A 20,206-nucleotide genomic window follows, 5' to 3' on the forward strand; every position below is an offset into this window, starting at 1 on the left:
GTTTTTTAAATTGGGGTACATTAATAAGCACAGTAGTTACAATAGGAGTGGGAATTCTGTGGTTCACAATAACAAGTAAAATAAAATATTTCTAAAACAAAGCAACACAAAAAATTTAAAAAAAGAAGTGCTTCTGTCCAATTAAAAGCTAGAGGGCTTTATATCTGATATAGACAGTGCTAAGTTTCTATAAGCTGCATAAAACAGTATAAGAGGCCAGGTGTAATAAGCTATAACCAGTTACACTTAAGAGAAGAAAATTAAAATGCCAGTTCCAATCATCTGTTGAGAAAAAATGTATGTATTTTGTGTCAGCATACATGATCCAGCTGTGTGGCTGCAGGAAGGTGAATTATTCTGAATGAGAGAATTGGTATTAAGTATCCCACTGTGGAAAGTGACGTCGGCGTGACGTCTTTCATAAATCATTTTCCAAATTTGGTCCACTGAAGGGATTGTTTTATAACACCAGGCAACATCTTTTTTTTCCAAACTCTGCTGAAAGTATGTTGTTGTCAGCGGTACGGCCACGGTGTACGGGCTATTTATAGTCCAAATATGGTTGTTGTGGATGTCTTTTCAAAGTCAAACTTTGACTCACTTTAGAGATAATTTTTATAAACCAGCAGAACCAGCAGAAAAACCACAAACCTCTCTTACTTTCCATCACAACTTCTCCCACCTTCTCTCAACCTTAAAAATTAACTATATATAATGCAAATGCACTTTGACACATTGCTTCACAAATTTAAACGAGAAAAGGGAATTTCAATTTCAAAAATACTTAAGCATTATTATTTTACATTTTAAAATGGTTTTCATCGTTTTTAATATATCAACAGATTTTAATAAATGACATTTTTAACCTTGTTACAAACAAATAAGTTGATATTCTAAAATAAATAAACCAGTTAAAGAAAAACAGAAAAATGCAAAATAACAAAAAGAATTACCCACGCGTAGTGAAGAAATCAATAGGCTAACACATAATAAATTATATTTGTTTATACATAATCCATATTCATTTGTATCATGTTGACAAAATCAATGTTAATATTTGTAAATTTAAAAAATTACATTTATTAATCATGCAAATTTCCTGCAATTGTCATAGACGTCAACATGATGTCCAAAAATATTACCCAATCCAAAGTTCAAATGTTGATCAACATATTATCATCCAAGTTGGGTCATGTTTAGGTGTCCAAATTGTGAAACTTGTTTGGAAGTCATATAGATATCTAGAATTGGTCATGGACTGAGGGACCCAATATACACATGGTCTTCATCTTGAATTAACTTCATTATTTATTTCCACCAAATCATTAATGTGTCTTTTAGATCCCATTTCTACAAGAAAAAACCCCATTTTGGACAATGTTTTCACCACTCAGAGAGGAGATTACAAAGCCCTCCCCCTCCACCACCTTGGTGCCTGTCTTCTATTCTGACTTCCTTCTCTCACCCCAACTGGTCACAGCAGATGGCCCCGCCCCTCCCTGAGCCTGCTTCTGCTGGAGGTTTCTTCCTGTTAAAGAGGAATTTTTCCTTCCCACTGTCACCAAAGTGCTTGCTCATGGGGGTGGGGTGGGGGGGGGGGGGGGGGGGTTCGTATGATTGGGTTTTTCTCTGTATGCATTATTATAGGGTCTACCTTACAATATAAAGCGCCTTGAGGCGACTGTTGTTGTGATTTAATAATGATAATGGATTGCATTTATACAGCACAGTTCCGGGCACCCAAAGTGCTTTACAATTCCACTATTCATTCACTCTCACATTCACACACTCGCTGTACAACTGGGGCAGACTGACAGAAGCGTGCCATTGGCCCCTCTGGCCAACACCAGTAGGTGGTAGGGTAAAGTGTCTTGCCCAACAACACAATGACCAGGACAGCAAGAGCTGGGGGATCGAACTGGCAACCTTCCAGTTACAGATGAGCTTCCCAACCCCCTGAACCACAGTCGCCTCAATTTGGTGCTATATATATATAAAACTGAACTGAATTGAATTGCCTACCTGGAATTGGCATAACTGTTATGCTAATTCCAGCATACAAGCCCCTGGTCAAAGTCACCAAACCAGTTTGTAAGCAGGTACATATGTGGTCTCAGAGACAATGGAAGACTGTTTTTCCACCACAGACTGGGAAGTCTTTAAACAGGCCGCCACACGTGACAACACCACAGACCTGCAGGAATAATCAGAAACTGTCATTTCCTATATCTCAGAGTGCATCGATGATTTCCCAGAGACCAGGACTATCACTATCCAGGCCAATCAGAAACCATGGCTCACAGGTGAGGTCTACAGGCTTTTGAGGGAGAGAAATGCAGTCTTCAAAGCTGGGGATTAGGTGAGCCTAAGAACAGCAAGGGCAAACCTGCATCAGAGAAGTGAAAAGGCAATACTCCAGGAGGATTTCGCAAAGCTGGACGAGCACAGAGGGACTGTGCTGCAGAACTCACAGATGTCTTCACAGACATCTTTAATACATCACTGAGCCAGGCTGTCGTTCCCACATGCCTCAAAGCCTCCACCATCATTCCTTCACCAAGGAAGTCTCCTCCCTCCTGCTTTAAGAACTACCATCGGATCACACTCACCCTCAAGTGCTTTGAACAGTTAGTCATGCATCCATTTAAAACATCTCTTGCCCCCAAACTGGATCCATTTCAGTTCATATACCGGTCAAACCACTTGACGGATGATGCATTCTCAAATGCCCTTCACTCAGCCCTCACACATCTGGACACTAGAGACTCATGCGTCAGAATGCTGTTCATAGACTTCAGTTCAGCATTCAACACGATCATTCCCCAGCAACTCATTCACAAACTGGATCTGCTGGGGATCAGGAACTCGCTTTGTAACTGGCTGCTGGATTTCCTGACAGGAAGACCGCAGACAGTACATGTCGGCTGCAACACTTCCAACACAAGAACACTGAATACGGGGGCTCCCCAAGGATATGTGCTGAATCCCCTTCTCTTCAGTCTGCTGACCCACGACAGCACGCCATCACACAGCTCCAACATCTTCATCAAATTTGCAGATGACACAACTGTGGTAGGTCACATCAGCAACAATGATGAGCCCTACTACACGAGTGAAGTTAACCATCTGGCTGAGTGGTGCAGTGACAACAATATGCCCTGAATGTGGAGAAGACTAAGGAGATCATCACACCCTGCACACCCCACTAACCATCAATGGTGCTGCTGTGGAGAGGGTAAGCAGCACCAAGTTCCTGGGTGTGCACATCTCAGAAGATTTCTCTTGTTCAAAAAACACAGCATCACTTGTCAGTAAAGTCCAACAGCAACTCTACTTCCTCCGCAAACTGGAGAGCAAGAGCCTCATTCCCATTGCGAGCACCTTCTTCAGAGGCACCACTGAGAGCAGCATCACTGTGTGGTATGGCTCCTGCACTGCAAAGTAACGAGTAGTGAGAGCAGCGGAGAGGATTGTGGGCACTTCTCTTCCCTCCCTCCAGGACATCTACTTCACCCGCTTCACCTGAAAGCCCTCTGCATTACAGGTGACTCCACTTATTCATCCAACAGCTTCTTCAGTTTGCTGCCATCGTAAAAGAGACTGAAGAGCTTCTGAGCCAGAACCAGCAGACTGAGAGACAGCTTCGTTCATCAGGCTGTTAGGATGCTGAATTCACTCCCTGCTCTGTCCCTCGCAACTCTCACACACACGAACTCCAGACCTGCATTCACCTCTTCCCTCTGAACCCCCCCAGACTTCTACCGACGCCTTTTCACTGACTGCCCCACCCCCACTTGCACACAAACTCTTGCCAAAAAGCACTCTGATTGTGTTGGACACTGTTGTTTATGTAAAATTGCATTGTGTTGTACATAAGACTTGCATTTTATTTTTATGTTTATATTGTTTTAGTGTACACTGAGGGCCGTGGGAGAATTGCAGTTTCAAATTCCTGTGTATCAGCTTTGAGGTTTCAGAGCATGTCACAGTACTGAAACAGCTTTAGTGAAGAATACAAATAATCTTCTTATATTCCTTCTTATATTTTATCATTAGAGAATGTTGTAGGTATTAGAGGTACTGCACTGCAATGGTTTAAATGGCATCTATCTAATACACTTCAATTTTTATGTAAATGAAGAGTTAATTATGGAGTTCCACAGGGTTCCATGCTAGGACCAATTGTATTTCATAATATGTTTGCATTAGGCAGAATCATTAGAAGGAATAGAAAACATTTCCCACTGCCTTGCAGAGGACACAATTTTTTTCTATCCATGAAACCAGATAACACACACCAATAAGTTAAACTACAGAATCATGGACATGTCCTTCAATGTCCATATTAACAAATATGTAGCACTGCTTTGTCCCATTTGCACAATATCTCTAAAATTCAAAACATCCTGTAAGAGTGCTGAAAAACCAGTTCATGCATTTATTAATCCTAGGTTGGACTACTGTAAGTCATTATTATCAGGACGTCCTACAAACTCCCTGAAAAGCCTTCAGTTAATCCAAAATGCTGCTGCATACTGTACTGAAAGGGACTAGAAAGACAGAGCATATTTTCCCAATACTGGCTTCACTTCAGTGTCTCCCTGTTAAATCCAGAATCAAATGTAAAATCATTCCTCTCACATGGAAGGCCTTGAATAATCAGGCCCTATCCTGTCTTAAAGACCTTACTGTACCGTATCACTCAAATAGAGCACTTTGCTCTCAGACTGTGGGCATACTGTGGTTCCTAGGATATTTAAAAGTAGAATGAGAGGCAGAGCCTTCAGCTTCCAGGAGATTTCTTCCTGTTAACAAGGGTTTTTTGCTTCCCAGTATCACCATAGCTCTTGTTCATTGTCAGTCATCTGATTGTTGGGGTTTTCTCTGTTTTCTCTGTATTGTTTCCCTGTTGTGATTTAGTGCTATATAAATAAAACTGAATTGAAGGGTTTAGGGTTAGGATGAACAGCCACAGCACACTGCACAACTATTGCTACATATTGCCATGTTTGTATTTTTTTAAATTTCAAGTATTATTCTAGACTTTTAAATAATGACCCAATAAAAATAATTCTTTTTTTTTTTTTTGTTTAAAAATGAAGAGATCAATACTTACAGCAGTTAGTAACAGCAAAGCTGTTGGCCACCTCCAGGTTATCTATGTGTGGAGTTAGCCTGAAATCTGCCATCCCAAACTGAACCATGCCAACTCGGAATGCACTGTACTCCTGATCTGCGCCTCTGGGAAATAAACCACCTGAGAAAAACAGAGACAGAAAAGGTCGTGATCATAAAGAAAAACAAAACTAAGTGGAGAAACAGGTTTTCTAGCTACAAACATGTTGAGATAGGGACATTTTTACCACTTTATGTCTTAAAAAACAACAACAAAGAAATTGCAATCCTTCATTAACAATTGCTAAATTTTATATTCGTCAAAATGTTTTTATAATGTGATATGGAATCTCAGCAGTTTAGGCTCTCCTTTTTCATATTTATTGAGTTATTTACTTTTTTGTTTGTTTGTTCTATATTAGTTCAAATGTTCTGCATTTCTCTCATAAACTTCATACCTACCTGACACCTCCTCATCACCTTTCTTCCATTTACCTACATGTCCACTGAAGTCTGCTCCAATCACCAGTCTTTTCCACATGGGGAAACTTTCTACCACTTCAGCTAGCTTACTTCAGAATCCTTCTCTCTCTCTCTCTTGTCTGACAACCTATGCATTAAGCCAAGCGCTGGCCAATCCCATATGGAAATCTTATTATTTATCAGCATGTTTGATTTGGTAAATATTTTACATTGGGAACCCTTCCTGACCCAGAACTCTTGTCTGGGTTTAGGAACAGCAATAGAAATACTAATCAGTAATTCTGAGCTAGAGTCTGCCTGAGACAGAGATATCTATCTCAGGCAGACATTGTCTCTCTAAAGGACATATGTCCAAAAAATCGGTACATACATTCACCACTCCACAGTTCACTCACGTTTGTCCTGTTACAACTCAAAACAAAAAGGCAGAGTGATGTTAATTAAAAGAAACATAAAAATTACCATTAGTAAGACTGTAGCAGAAGTGGAAGGTAGATTTATAACACATAGCTCTCTGCGGTATTTCACCTTTAACAATGGTTTACCTTGCCTTCTTTCGCCTCTGTCAGTGCGCCCCAGGGTGGCTGTGGCTACAATGTAGCTTGCCATCACCAGTGTATGAATGTGTGTGTGGATGGGTGGATGACTGGATATGTAAAGCGCTTTGGGGTCCTTAGGGACTAGTAAAGGGCTATATAAATACAGGCCATTTAACATTCCTTTCAACACAACCTCACATGTCTGAAGTTATTTTTTTCATTTCCACATACTGTATTACCACAACTGGTCTAAAAGCACACAAAGAACATAACATCGGAGTGGGTAAAATGTGATTTTGTTTACTATGATGTCTCTAATGAATCATTTTTATAATTTGAAATGCAAGTATAAATCAGAAATTTCAGAAATGTATGCACATCCAATGGATGTGCTGGGATGCATCATTAGCAGTGTTGGGTAAGTTACTTTAAATGAGTAACTTAGTTACATTACTAGTTACTTCTATCAAAAGTAACTGAGTTACTTCAAGTTACTCGTTACTTTCAGAGTAACTAGTTACTAGGGAAAGTAACTTTGGTTTTACTCAAAATTCTCTTGCTAATCTGTTGCTTCCGTAACTGGATACCCAGCAAGATTGCCAGTCTTCTAGCTTGCTTACTTGCCACAAGTGCACTGTGCCACCTACCAATAGAAAGGAAAAAATAATGTGCACATTTCCACCTGATTCTATCCTAGCCTGCTTTTTACATCCAACACAAAAACTGCAGTCGCGGTGCTTTCGATTGTACTCAGAACTCGGAAATTCTGCCTTCTGAATAGGAAGATGTAGGTAACACCAGACTGCAGATGAGCTGCATACAGAGCTGGACTGGGACAAAAAAATCGTCCCGGGCATTTTGACTAGAGACCGGCCCACCATTATAGCAAATATCATAAAGCCTTTGAATGAAAACAAACGCTGTTGTGACAGTGATGTACACTGTTCTGATGGTTTATATGTATCAATCTATCAATTGTTTGTTGCAAGACTCAGATAATTATTTTTTTTAAAGTGAGACATTTTAAATGAGAATAAGAAAGTATTTCCTTGTGCCCCCCTTTCCCTTTTAATGCCCTACATGGACCCCTGGCAACACTTTGCTAGACCCGCCCCTGCACAGTTACCAGCTGTCAGCTACTTAGAAAAGGATCCTGGTGTTATTTGTCTCTCAGAAACAGTTCATAACTTCCCTTCAACTCATTCATGTTAACTAAAAGGTAAACCTGTTTCTCCATCACAGCTCTGATGATTCAGTAAGGACATCTCCTGGTTTCATCTTCATGTTTCCCTCTCACCACATAACCAAACCGACATCATGACCAGCAGCTTTACAGCTGTGGCTCCAGCAAACATCAGCTGATACTAGAAATTAATATTAAATAAATTCTAACAACAGCTGATCAAGCTTAAACGTGCTGCTGTTGTTTACCGCGACATCCGCTGGTTTCCTCTTTCATGGCGCAAAGTGGGCGATAAATAAACAAGAGAGAAAAGCCGATCAGCTGATCATTGATCAGTTTCATGATTAAAGTAGCAACAGGAGAGGGAGGGTGAGAGGATGAGAGAAGAAGAGGCAGCTGTGCAGCGTAAAGACGCAGAGTAACTCCAGCTTTGTGTCTTTTTCATTGTAGCTGAAGTCCGGGACAAACTGTTCCTTTTCACCTCAATACGAAACGCATGATATTTTCTCTGAATACGAGACGATTCCGTTTTTTACGGGACGTCTGGCAACTCTAATAATTAACCTTATGAACAAAACAAAGTTCAACATCAGTAACATAGCACCACCCAGCTGTATAGAAACTCCCTCATGCTAGCTAGCACGCAGTATGAAAAAGTCAGCATAACGAAAATAAACTCCAACTAAACTTGGTTTATATCTGACCCAGATGGACTGCAGGTTATAACTTCTTACCTGAAGTTCAGTTCACCTGACACTCTCGGACCAGCGGCCGCTTCGGGTCTGTCCTCTTGCCTCCCTTTCCCTCATCCACCTGCTGGCCTCCACCACTTGCTAATGTTATTGAATCTGTGGAAGCTCCACGATAGCCACCACACGAAGTAACGAATAACGAGCCCATCTAAATCCCAGTAACGAGTAACGCGTTCCCGGTTTTGGCATAATAACTAGTTACCGTGCTCGTTACCAGAATCCGGTTGTTCAGTGATGACGCGACGAATCCTACTTCCGGGTCTAAAGTAGTCTGCGTTTAATATGGCATTTGTGTTGTTAACATGTTTAATGTTATGTATTTTCTTCTATTTGATCTCAAAAAGCTCCTAAAACAGTCAGCGATCACTGTTGACCTCCCTCGGCTTTTATTACCGCTAATCATTTATTTAAGCTCAGTTTTTAAAACCTTAGGATGTAACTACAGCCCAGCCCATGCAGCAGTATATGAATGACCAACCTCGTATTGTGGATGGATTATCTCAGTTGTTCTCTGGCTGAAGTTTGGTCCTTTTACAGCATCCTGCCATGCGATTACATTTGTTCCTGACCACCGAGAACACTCACGGTAACTTTTATCAAGTCGAAAAAAAGTTAGCTTGTTTATATTATGCTAACATAGCTGTGTCGCCAGCGGTCACATAGCACATCATTATATACCAGCTAGCCCAACTTCAGTAACCCTACAAACCTCACTGCTGTTTAGTTTTCTGTCTTCATTTATGCTGGAAGTGATAACAGAGCTGTACGTTTTAATTTGTTTCCAAAACCCCGCAGTCAGGACATGCTATATTGTATTTAGATAGAAGCTAGCGAGCTAACTTCCTGCTAACTTCTAACTCCGTTAAATGTCATAAATTCCGTTTTCATGGATGCCTGGATGTTAAACTCAATTGTTACACCTGGTAGAGCAGAACGCTGATCATTTTTATTAAAGATGAAAGAATTTAGACAGTTTTTCAACTCTCAGTAATGCCATAGTGATCGTTTGATATATGGACCTGCAGCGGAGTTTAGACCCAGACACGGCTAGTGACGTCAGACTGAACAACCGGATAATAACGTAGTTACTGTAACGTGTTACTTAATAACGCGTTAGTCCCAACACTGATCATTAGTGATGTATCCTGGGTTCATTAGGTGTTAGGATCTTACAACATCTTACACCCTCGCCCAGGTGACCCAGCCGAGGTTGATCATGCCTTGAGACTGGCCGGTGACGCCTCTGCAGCCTACTTCCACAGGGCATGCTTGCTAACCCTCCAACACTCTTCCAGAACACCCTGGCATTTGGCCAGCTACCTTCCAAATGCCCTCTATGTGGTCTCCAAGGAACCATCAATTCTATCAGAGCTATCTGTCTTGAGGCCTCTGACATTATCACAATATCTGGGCACAAAGATGTTTCTGCAATGTGTGCTGGATTGTGAGCGTTAGGTTGTTGCTTATTTGCTGTTATCACCGAGGAGATGCTTTCACCAGCTACCATCAGCAGCTGGTCATGGTGCAAGCAGCGGTATAAGGACTCGGTAAGATATCATATACAGCTTGGATGAGGAACTTTTATCACTACTTCTTAGCCAGTAGATTGCTGTTCTTCAAATTGGATCAAATCAAGCTCAGTAGACAACCCATGGTTGGACCTAGGACAAGCATTCTGTAGAAAATTAAAAATCTCTGATTTGCCTTTTATTAGCTCTAGAGTTAAGAATTATAACTGCCTTAAAAGTCTTTGCAGAAACACTTCGAGTTGGACATCCTGCTGGGAATTTCTAAAAAAAACAAAGTCTTCCTTTACCTCATGTAAACTGACAACCATTTGAAACAATCCAAATGTGTGTCCAGAACATGTTATTCAAGAGAAAACTTATTTTCATTCAAAGAACTTTTATCAAATTATGGAATCAGCAACAGTAAATTTCTTGAATATCAGCAAGTCCATCGTACAGAAAACAGCCGTCAGCTGAACTTAGAAATGCATACATGGGCAAGAGCATTTTTAAATCTTTGTATCCCTAAATTGTTATCAAAAAATGTTATTGTTAAAAATCGATGACTCAATTTTACTTCCAGGGCCCTATTTCAGGAAGCCGGTTTAGTGCAAACTCTGAGTAAGTATACCCTGAGTTAACGAAAACTCTGGGTTTTCGGTTTCACAAAGCGAGTTTAGATTAATTCTGAGTGAGTTACTATGACGACACACTCCGTGAAGCTAACCTGCCCCCTAGCAGGTTTACTTCAACTAACCCTGACTTTCTCTGCCTCTTTGTCGGAAACCTGACTGTAGGAAGTGTCAGACATGGCGTGCTCCTTCCTTGAAGAGCCAGTAGATGTTGAAGCCCAAATTCTCCGCAGAGCTCTCCGCCGGGAGAGAGTGATTAGAGCGCGTTCGGACATTTTATCATTTCCTGATGATTTTCTGTGTGAACGTTACCGTTTTTCAGTACAATCTATAATTCATTTGAATAACATCCTCAGGCCTAATATTGCTCATGTGGAGCAGGGAAATTATTTTACTGCTATTGTTAAATAATTGTCATCATTACCATTGCATTAATAATATAATCTGGAGTTTATATTGCATTCAGGGGTTGAACAGTGTGTGTCTTTCAGAAAGGCTAAAAGTAACAGGACAGGAAACAGGCTTGGAGAGTTTTGCAGAAGTGAAAGTTATTTTGAGCAGCAGGCTAAGACGAGGCTTTAACAATGTAACAGATAGCTTTAAGAAGGCCTTAAGCAGTTATGACTATTTTATACACAATGCATATCTGTGCTTATTAAAGAGTTGGAGCTCGGTCAATTAATTGGGGGTTGGAAGCTTTGTTCGGCGCAATGTCCGGACAATCTATTGTGCAAGTGACTTGGAGCCATAGAAGGAATTGCAATACATGCTTACAAAACACTTATATATCAGGTCATTTCATATTAAGGTTTTAGTAGAAGTTCTTGGTTAAAACATTTATTTAGTAGAAGACATACATATAGTCTCAGTGAGCCTCTGGTCTGGTGAAAGGTCAGAAGTGCAACAGGTGAATTGAGAAAGAGCATGTGAGGTCGTGACACACACACATGAGTTAAATTTATTTAGAGGAGAGATTAGTCATGTCTGGTTGTAACTGCAAAAGTGTCTCGGTAAAAGAGGAACCGTCCTTGTTGTCTCGGCAAGAAAGAGGAACAATTTACTTTAAGACAAGAACGGAAAGTACCAGCCATGAAAATAGAAGATGATCTTCTGGGGTAAAAGCCATTGTGGTGTTGATCTGATCTATGTATAAAATGTATCTGTGACGCATGAAGGGGCGTCAGTAAATCAAACCCTGATGCTATAAAATATCTGTTCATGCTTTGATTAAGTCGAGGACTACTGGCTGTCTGCGTACAGAGTGTCTTCCCACACGTGTGTTCATTAAAATCATTGTTGGACCAAGAGCTTCTGGACCATGGGTGGTTTGTACTCTCCCTCCTCAATTTTGAACCTTAACACTCATGTGACACATCGCCGACATCCTCTCAGTTCTGTACATATTATTTGTATTGCACTTCGGTTTTTTGCAAACGGGAGCTTTCTGTATAATATTGGTGACGCTGAGCACGTTTCCAAGGCTACCGTCTGTCGGGCAGTCAGGAATGTTACAGTTGCACTGAAACGTCTCCTGTACTCGTTTGTGGTGTTCCCCGGTCATAGACCCACAAGATTTATCAAAGAGGGATGCCACAAAATTGCAGGTATCAGGATGAACGAAACTTAATTCATGATGTGGTGATATTTGAACTACTACTTAAATTTTACATTTATTCTCACGGTTCCCAGGCGTGATTGGCTGTATACAGTGGGGCAAAAAAGTATTTAGTCAGCCACCGATTGTGCAAGTTCCCCCACTTAAAATGATGACAGAGGTCAGTAATTTGCACCAGAGGTACACTTCAACTGTGAGAGACAGAATGTGAAAAAAAATCCATGAATTCACGTGGTAGGATTTGTAAAGAATTTATTCGTAAATTAGGGTGGAAAATAAGTATTTGGTCACCTCAAACAAGGAAGATCTCTGGCTCTCACAGACCTGTAACGTCTTCTGTAAGAAGCTTTTCTGTCCCCCACTCGTTACTTGTATGAATGGCACCTGTTTGAACTCATCATCTGTATAAAAGACACCTGTCCACAGCCTCAAACAGTCAGACTCCAAACGCCGCCATGGCCAAGACCAAAGAGCTTTCGAAGGACACCAGGAAAAGTATTGTAGACCTGCACCAGACTGGGAAGAGTGAATCTACAATAGGCAAGCAGCTTGGTGTGAAAAAATCAACTGTGGGAGCAATCATCAGAAAATGGAAGACATACAAGACCACTGATAATCTCCCTCGATCTGGGGCTCCACGCAAGATCTCATCCCGTGGGGTCAAAATGATCATGAGAACGGTGAGCAAAGATCCCAGAACCACACGGGGGGACCTGGTGAATGACCTGCAGAGAGCTGGGACCAAAGTAACAAAGGTCACCATCAGTAACACACTACAACGGCAGGGAATCAAATCCCGCAGTGCCAGACGTGTTCCGCTGCTGAAGCCAGTGCATGTCCAGGCCCGTCTGAAGTTTGCCAGAGAGCACATGGATGATACAGCAGAGGATTGGGAGAATGTCATGTGGTCAGATGAAACCAAAGTAGAACTTTTTGGTATAAACTCAACTCGTCGTGTTTGGAGGAAGAAGAATACTGAGTTGCATCCCAAGAACACCATACCTACTGTGAAGCATGGGGGTGGAAACATCATGCTATGGGGCTGTTTTTCTGCCAAGGGGACAGGACGACTGATCCGTGTTAAGGACAGAATGAATGGGGCCATGTATCGTGAGATTTTGAGCCAAAACCTCCTTCCATCAGTGAGAACTTTGAAGATGAAACGAGGCTGGGTCTTCCAACATGACAATGATCCAAAACACACCGCCCGGGCAACAAAGGAGTGGCTCCGAAGAAGCATTTGAAAGTCCTGGAGTGGCCTAGCCAGTCTCCAGACCTCAACCCCATAGAAAATCTGTGGCGGGAGTTGAAAGTCCGTGTTGCTCGGCGACAGCCCCAAAACATCACTGCTCTCGAGAAGATCTGCATGGAGGAATGGGCCAAAATACCAGCTACTGTGTGTGCAAACCTGGTAAAGACCTATAGTAAACGTTTGACCTCTGTTATTGCCAACAAAGGTTATGTTACAAAGTATTGAGTTGTATTTTTGTTATTGACCAAATACTTATTTTCCACCCTGATTTACGAATAAATTCTTTACAAATCCTACCATGTGGATTCATGGATTTTTTTTTCACATTCTGTCTCTCACAGTTGAAGTGTACCTCTGGTGCAAATTACTGACCTCTGTCATCATTTTAGGTGGGGGAACTTGCACAATCGGTGGCTGACTAAATACTTTTTTGCCCCACTGTAGATGGCACTCACATTCCAATCATTGCTCCTTCAGTAAATGAAGGAGACTATGTGAACAGGACGTCTTTCCACAGCATTAATGTACAGGTACATAGTTCCCTGTAGCATTTCAAACTAACAAATTATTTCATTATAGTAATGGATGCTAATTTGTGTTCTCTGCACTGTGAAGATCATATGTGATGCTGCCAACATTATCACAAATGTGGAAGCCAACTGCTCAGCCTCTGTGAGTGGTGGTGGAGGAGGACCCCCACCTGTTTTTCGGGCCTCCACTTTTTTTTTCCGTTGGCTATAACGGGTCACATTTGAGCATACAGAGTAAGCAAATATGTACTTGTAATGTGCTCAGATAATTTCAATAAGTGCTTACAGAAAGAAAATTAATGTAGCCTCTAACTGCAATTGATTTACATCGGACAAACAGACCAAGCACTATGGCTCATAATACAATTACACCTTACCTGTTTGGACTATATTTTTATATTTCATTTTTACTTGCTGCCAGGAACGTTTGGGGCCTGTTGGGTTGCACCTGCGCTCACATCACATCACAAAATAAAATATATGAAATAAAAAATAAAATAAAATATAATAAAATAACGTGTTAAATGGGTGGAAATCCCTAGATCAATGTTTAAATTAACACTCACGCATTGACTCTGTCGGCTTTGTTTTGCCATGCATGCTCTCTTTCTTTTGCAGCTGAGGCTGCGTTACTTTTTTCCCGCAAAATTTGCATGTTATCGGCATATGCTGCCATCAGAATTTCGGCCTGTAAAATACATTGACCGCGCCTTCTTTCCCTCCGTCTCCATGGTGACTCGCTTAATCTGTGCTCCACTAATCAGGGCTTTATGTATCCTCGTGCGCGCGCTTAACTTGGGGTTAAAGCAACTCCGCGTTGATTGAACTAATTGTTATCAGCCTTTCTGAAACCGAATATTCCGAGTTGGACAGTTCGGGGTTACTCAACCCTGAGTATCGTTTTTCACTCTGAGTTTTCTAAACCGGCTTCCTGAAATAGGGCCCAGCTGACAAATGGGAGCGAGATCTCTCCATTAAGGTTACCTGGACACACATATGCTTAAATACGATCAAAATGTTGCAAGTCCCAACTTACAACTTACACAAACCTCTCCATAGAACACACTATACATGTTCCAAGTGGGCATTATACACTCAAACATATGCACCCACTGCACAGACAATTCTGGAGCCAGGAACCTTATGCATACACATAAACATACACACACACACACACACACACACACACACACACAACACAAGACGGTTGATTTGTTTTTCTCTTCCGGGTGCTGTTTGTGATTGTTTTCTTGTATGTTTTTTTTCTTAAACTTGCAGCTTTTGGCGATTTATTGCTTCTCTGTTCTCTTTATCTTTTTATATATTTTCTGCCCTTTTTTTCTCTCTCTCCTACTTTTCAGCTTTGACACTGTTATGTTACACATGTACTGTAATAACAGAAATAATGTTCATAGAAATTAACAACTTAACATGTAAAAGAAGCACATGAACAAGAGTAGCCAAGAGAGAATTTATAGAGCTCATCTTGGAAAAGAAAATGTGTTTGTTACCACGCTGCATTCAGATCATAATTCTGATTGCAAAAGCTGCCAGACAACAAAGGCTAGAAATTTTTTTTAAACTTAAGACATAACTGACTCCATCTAAGAATAAACACACATAAACTAGCCTACTGGACACAAGAAAGGAGGATATGTTAGTGTTGGTGGTGATTAGCTCATGCCCATCTAGCTGTCTGTATGGAGTTTGGATGTCTGTGCGTGTTCTCTGTGGTTACTCAGCTGTTGTGCCACAGTCCCCACTTAGCAGGATTATTTTAACAGGTGATTGTAAATTGGCAATATGTGCAAATGTGACAGTAAATGTAGGGCTGGATATTCACAAATCTGGAAATACATACTGTATACATAATTGACAGTTATCCATACCTCATTTATTTCATGATTTTATTTCATTATATACCTGTGGCACAGTGATTAGCACTGTTGCTTTACAGCAAGAAGGCTTGGATTTCATCTCCACTATGTGGCCGGGGCCTTTCTATGTGGAGTTTTCATGTTTTACCCGTGTTTGTGTGGGTTCTGTCCGGGTATGCTGCATGCAGTTAGAGGTATTAGGTAAACTGGTGATTCTAAATTGCACATAGGTGTGAATGACAGTGTGAATTTTTGTCTGTATCTATGTCTTAGGTCTGCAACAGACTGGCAACCTGTCCAGAGTGGTACCCCGCCTCTCGTCCAATGGTTGCTGGGATAGGCTTTGGCCCTCATAAGGATAAGCAGAAGAGAATGAATGGATGAATCTGCACTCTGCACATATAAATATAAATATGCTTTATTTTCTGTGTCATGTTGCTATTGTCTGTTTGTCTACTCTGTTAAGGACACAAGCTAAATTACTTGTATGTGTACACATACCTGATATTCTACACTATAATCTACAAATTGTATAGAATATACTATATTTCTGAAATATTATGTTTTAAATTATGGCTCCACAGTGTAATTGTTTACACATTTGCCTACAAAGTGAACAATCCCCTGTTATATCCCGGGAGGTGACAAATCCCTTGGGTTGCATCAACACAGGCATCTGGCATAAAAATGTGCCAAATCAAACATGCAGAGGTTCCTGCAGTGGTGATCATGTGGGAATAAGGGCGCGTCTTTAAGTAGCTTTATACAAATATTTCCACTACACTTTGTGTAGTTTGTCTACTAGAACGATTGTCTCTGGCATCAAGTCATGCATTCCAGAACTTCAGGTGAAATGGAAATGTTCATACATGCTGTCATACCTCAATTACTGTCCAGAATGCTGCTTCAAGGATTTGCACGGAGTCCTCTATAAGGTAATGTGTGACGTCTTTACATAGGCTAGTCATAAAGTAGGATTGGTAAATGCACTGTTCTTGTATAGTGCTTTTCTACTGTACTTGAGTACTCAACAAGCTTTATACAACATGGTGCATTCACACATTCATGCAGTCACTTTTTCCTGTGCCTAAGTTCTTTCTATGTAGTATTCAAACACATTCCCACTCTCATGAAAGCATCAGAGAGCATCTTGGGGTTCAGTTTGCAGGTGGTGCCTCTGGTCACATTACAGAAAATAAAGAGACTGCTTTTGAGGTTGTAATATCCAACCTGTGGAAGTTGGTTCAAAGTTGGTATAAAGCTGTGTTGTTTTAATGTTTCAAATATATACATTTTTAGAACATTTTCTGATTCACTATCTGTGATTTGCTTAAAAATGTTAATCTTTTGGTTCAAAGTTTGAACATATGTGCTTTTACCTTCATATATCATAGTTTTCAGGCCATTTTGGCACATTGGAATCTGAGGCCATTCTTGAATATACCTTAAAAACAATTAAAGATAAAAGTATGACATTTATATTTCCCTTTCTTAATTTAGATCTATAATTTGAAAGAAATACATTACAATATCTGAGATTTCACTAGTTAAAATATTTTAAAAATCCAGGGAAGGTAATAAGGTAATAACCTGAAATTCTTAAACATGAAAATTAAGAAAATTATATTTTCATTCAACTTTTATGCTCAGCATTTATTCAGACGGTTATCATACCCTTTCTCTGATCTCGCCTTACCTCTGGCAGCTGTGGCATTGTGGTTAGAGTTGGGTTAAGGGGTTAGGTGTTAAGCTGAGGTATTTAGGGTTTGTGTCTTATTAGCATCAGACTACCAATTCTGTCATGTGGACACAGCAGCTGGGTCTTGCAAGACTACATTATTATTCTAGGGGCCATGTTATTCATTGCTAAGTATATAAATTACTTGCTTGATGTTAAATAAGGAAATGGACTTCATGCCTATGAATAAACACAATTTAGTCTATGGGAAGCACCAGCACAGTTTGGTAGATTTTTAAGTATTTTTTACTTCTTCTTCTTCTTCTTCCTTCCCCTTTAAATTAATAATTTTTTTTAAATTACTATTGATATTTCATGTGTTTTCATCATAGCACATGAAATATAAAATCTTTTAAAGTATACATATATAATGTCTGCTTCTCTGTCTCCGTTAGGTTAGAATATATAATCATTTTTCTAAAGCTCCCATTCCTTAATCAGCCCAAAGATACTTCTCTTCTGCCTGATTGCATTCACAGACCCATATCAGCAGTAGCATCTGGAGACTTTGTGGAACTGTCTTGATGTGGCAGATAAGCTGCCCATTATAGATAGGTCAGCAAACCCTCTGCTTAAGAAATGTATAATTTTGTCTTATTTCACAATTGATTTTTTTTCTATTTAAGAGCCCCTTGCAGGTTTAGAGTAAATATTGTCAAATGGCCAGACTACAAAATCAGCAGTGTTTGAGTTCATATCTTTGCAAGCATTTATACTTTGAAATGCTGGACTAATTCGTCATATAGTAAAATGGAAAAACTTTGGGGAAAATACCTTTCATTGCCTCCATATAGTCTTTAAGTGTCATTAAGTGCCAGTCTTAATCCTATAATTTACTGCCCTCTTGATGGCCACAGTTAGTTGTTGTCTTTGGGAGCTGGACTTCTGGACTACCAGTAACGGAAATGGTGAGCTAACACGTTTAACATATTGATAGATCCTAAGTGTTTTACCATTTTTTAAGTAGTGTGTCTCACAAAATCAGTTATTTGGCAAAATCTTTGCCACCCAACACCCCTCTTTAGACACGCTCCTGCTATAGCTATCACATTATTAATGCCATGTCACTCCTAAATCAGACATCATCAGAAGCATACTACATGGGCTGAGGGCAAAAAGAACTGGAGTGATGCTTAGTGATCCATAGTCCTCTTTAGGGTGGAAGAGAGTGATACAAGAATGAGCCTTTAACCCAAAGGCTCATGTTTGCAAAAATAATATTGTAAAATGCCAGAAATTTAAAAATTACAGAGATATTTTTCTAATGTTTGCATATTTTCCAGAAATATTTAAGTAACATTTTCAATAACATTTTCAATACTCTCATAGTGAAATTATTGTTTGCAACGTGTTATTCGAGCCTTCTGAATTTTAGTTACATTAATAAATTTTAATAAACCTTAACCAAGGTGTGGAAGTAGCTTTTTGTGAAAAGCTACATTTTTAGACTTATGCAGTCCTCAGAAGACAGAATTGGTACAACAATGTCTTATAAAAGTTTCAAATATAATTTAAAATTTGTTCAAAATATAAATGTATGTTTTAGTCTACTCCAACCTTGTCTTACTAAATACGAGCCAAACAATCCAGCTGAACCAAAATTTTAAGTTCAGATGGAAAAACATACCTACTCCACAGAGAAAGGGCTGCTGTGATATTTAAAAAACATTTTTTAAAAAAGATTTTCCAGCACTGCATCATGTATGTAAAGTAAATGTAAAGTATGTAAAGTGTAAAGTATGAGATTTATAGTTCAAATGTAAAAGCAGTGTAATGTGACTGAGGAGGAAAAACTCTGAATAGCATAAAATACTGTAGATTTGAAAGCTAACTAAGTGTAATAATGGAAAACTTTACACAAACAACCAGTAATGTTCATTATAGCTTATTCTAACATTTTAATGAAATGCTGAAAATCACCCATTTCCACTAAGGGCTTGATGGATATAGGTCCAACAAGAAATGCAGTTCAGGAAATAAGTCTCATGTGCTGCGTTTCAGTGAGCTTAGATCTTCACTTGTCCCTATGACAGCACCATTAAGACTTCTGTGCACACAGGAGCAATTGCAGATTGACGGAATGCTGCAATGTTAGCAAGACGTTTGGGACGCATATAATTCCTTTTATTTTTTGATCTATTTAGTTTACTATTTAAATGATGAACGTATTAACTCAATTAGAACACTGCAGCAGCAGCAGCAGCCGTGCAATCACGAGGCCTGGCGTTACTGACAGCAGTATAAAGAGGATGGAGATGAGAGAGGCCCACGGGCCAATAAAGAAGACACGAAAAGACAATGAAAAGGAAAGGTTTGAACGGGTAAAAGACGAGCTTTAATACACGCTGGAACAGGAAAGGTGAGGATGACAACGATCGGGCGACGACAGATATAAAAATCCTACCAATCTGGACGCTCGGAGATCCGCACAATGCCCCGCGCCATAAGAGTGCCACCAAAAATAGCAGCTTCATTGTGGTGTTCAGGATCCTCGCACAACACCACAGCATCTTACGATAGAGGTTCCTACCAAAACATCACCTCCATCAAAGACGATGTAATCTCATGGCGTTATTCCGGTGTTATTTAGAAACGTGTCGGGCTCTGCAGATGCGCGATCCTGTCGCCTGAGGTGCGCGTGCTGCTGCTGAAGCTGGACTTGAGGGCGCGCGCACTGAATTGCCCAGGAATGCCGATGAAGCACGAGAGAGAACCGAGAGCAGCCGACTGCTGCACATGAGGTTATTATAAACCTCCGCTCGAGGAGGCTGACACAAATTCTAACATAACAGATGCACACTGGGAATTTTTACAATAATTTCTAATTGCATTAAGCAGTGCCTAAACACTATTATAATAATTATATTATATACATTATAATTATGATTTCCTTCTGTCTTTTTTTTATTATCGTAATCATTACATGCGCCTTTAAATATGTTACGATGTATTTTCACATTGCTGTATAGCAGCTGTGTCTAT

General features: G+C 40.1%; 1 protein-coding gene across 5 annotated transcripts in view; it reads right to left on the bottom strand.

The window, feature by feature from the left end:
• The window catches only part of LOC146571952 (glutamate receptor 2-like), a 115,534-nt gene extending 95,659 nt beyond the window's left edge, over window positions 1–19,875 (bottom strand). For all 5 annotated transcript variants that reach the window (XR_014892628.1, XM_085275968.1, XM_085275967.1 and 2 more), the window contains exons 1-2: window positions 19,629–19,875; window positions 5,117–5,257 (exon numbers count right to left, since the gene is read on the bottom strand). Coding sequence is in view for 4 of the 5 variants with exons in the window: in XM_085275968.1 (XP_085132094.1) it covers window positions 5,117–5,257; window positions 19,629–19,734 (247 nt within the window). In the remaining variant the exon portion in view is untranslated. The remainder of the gene's footprint in view (window positions 1–5,116; window positions 5,258–19,628) is intronic.
• Window positions 19,876–20,206: the final 331 nt, after the last annotated feature.

The sequence above is a fragment of the Mchenga conophoros genome, linkage group LG6 (genome assembly GCF_057382185.1).
Source record: "Mchenga conophoros isolate Kocher_MC1m ecotype Shallow Benthic linkage group LG6, M_conophoros_male_GT1.1, whole genome shotgun sequence".
NCBI lineage: Eukaryota > Metazoa > Chordata > Actinopteri > Cichliformes > Cichlidae > Mchenga > Mchenga conophoros.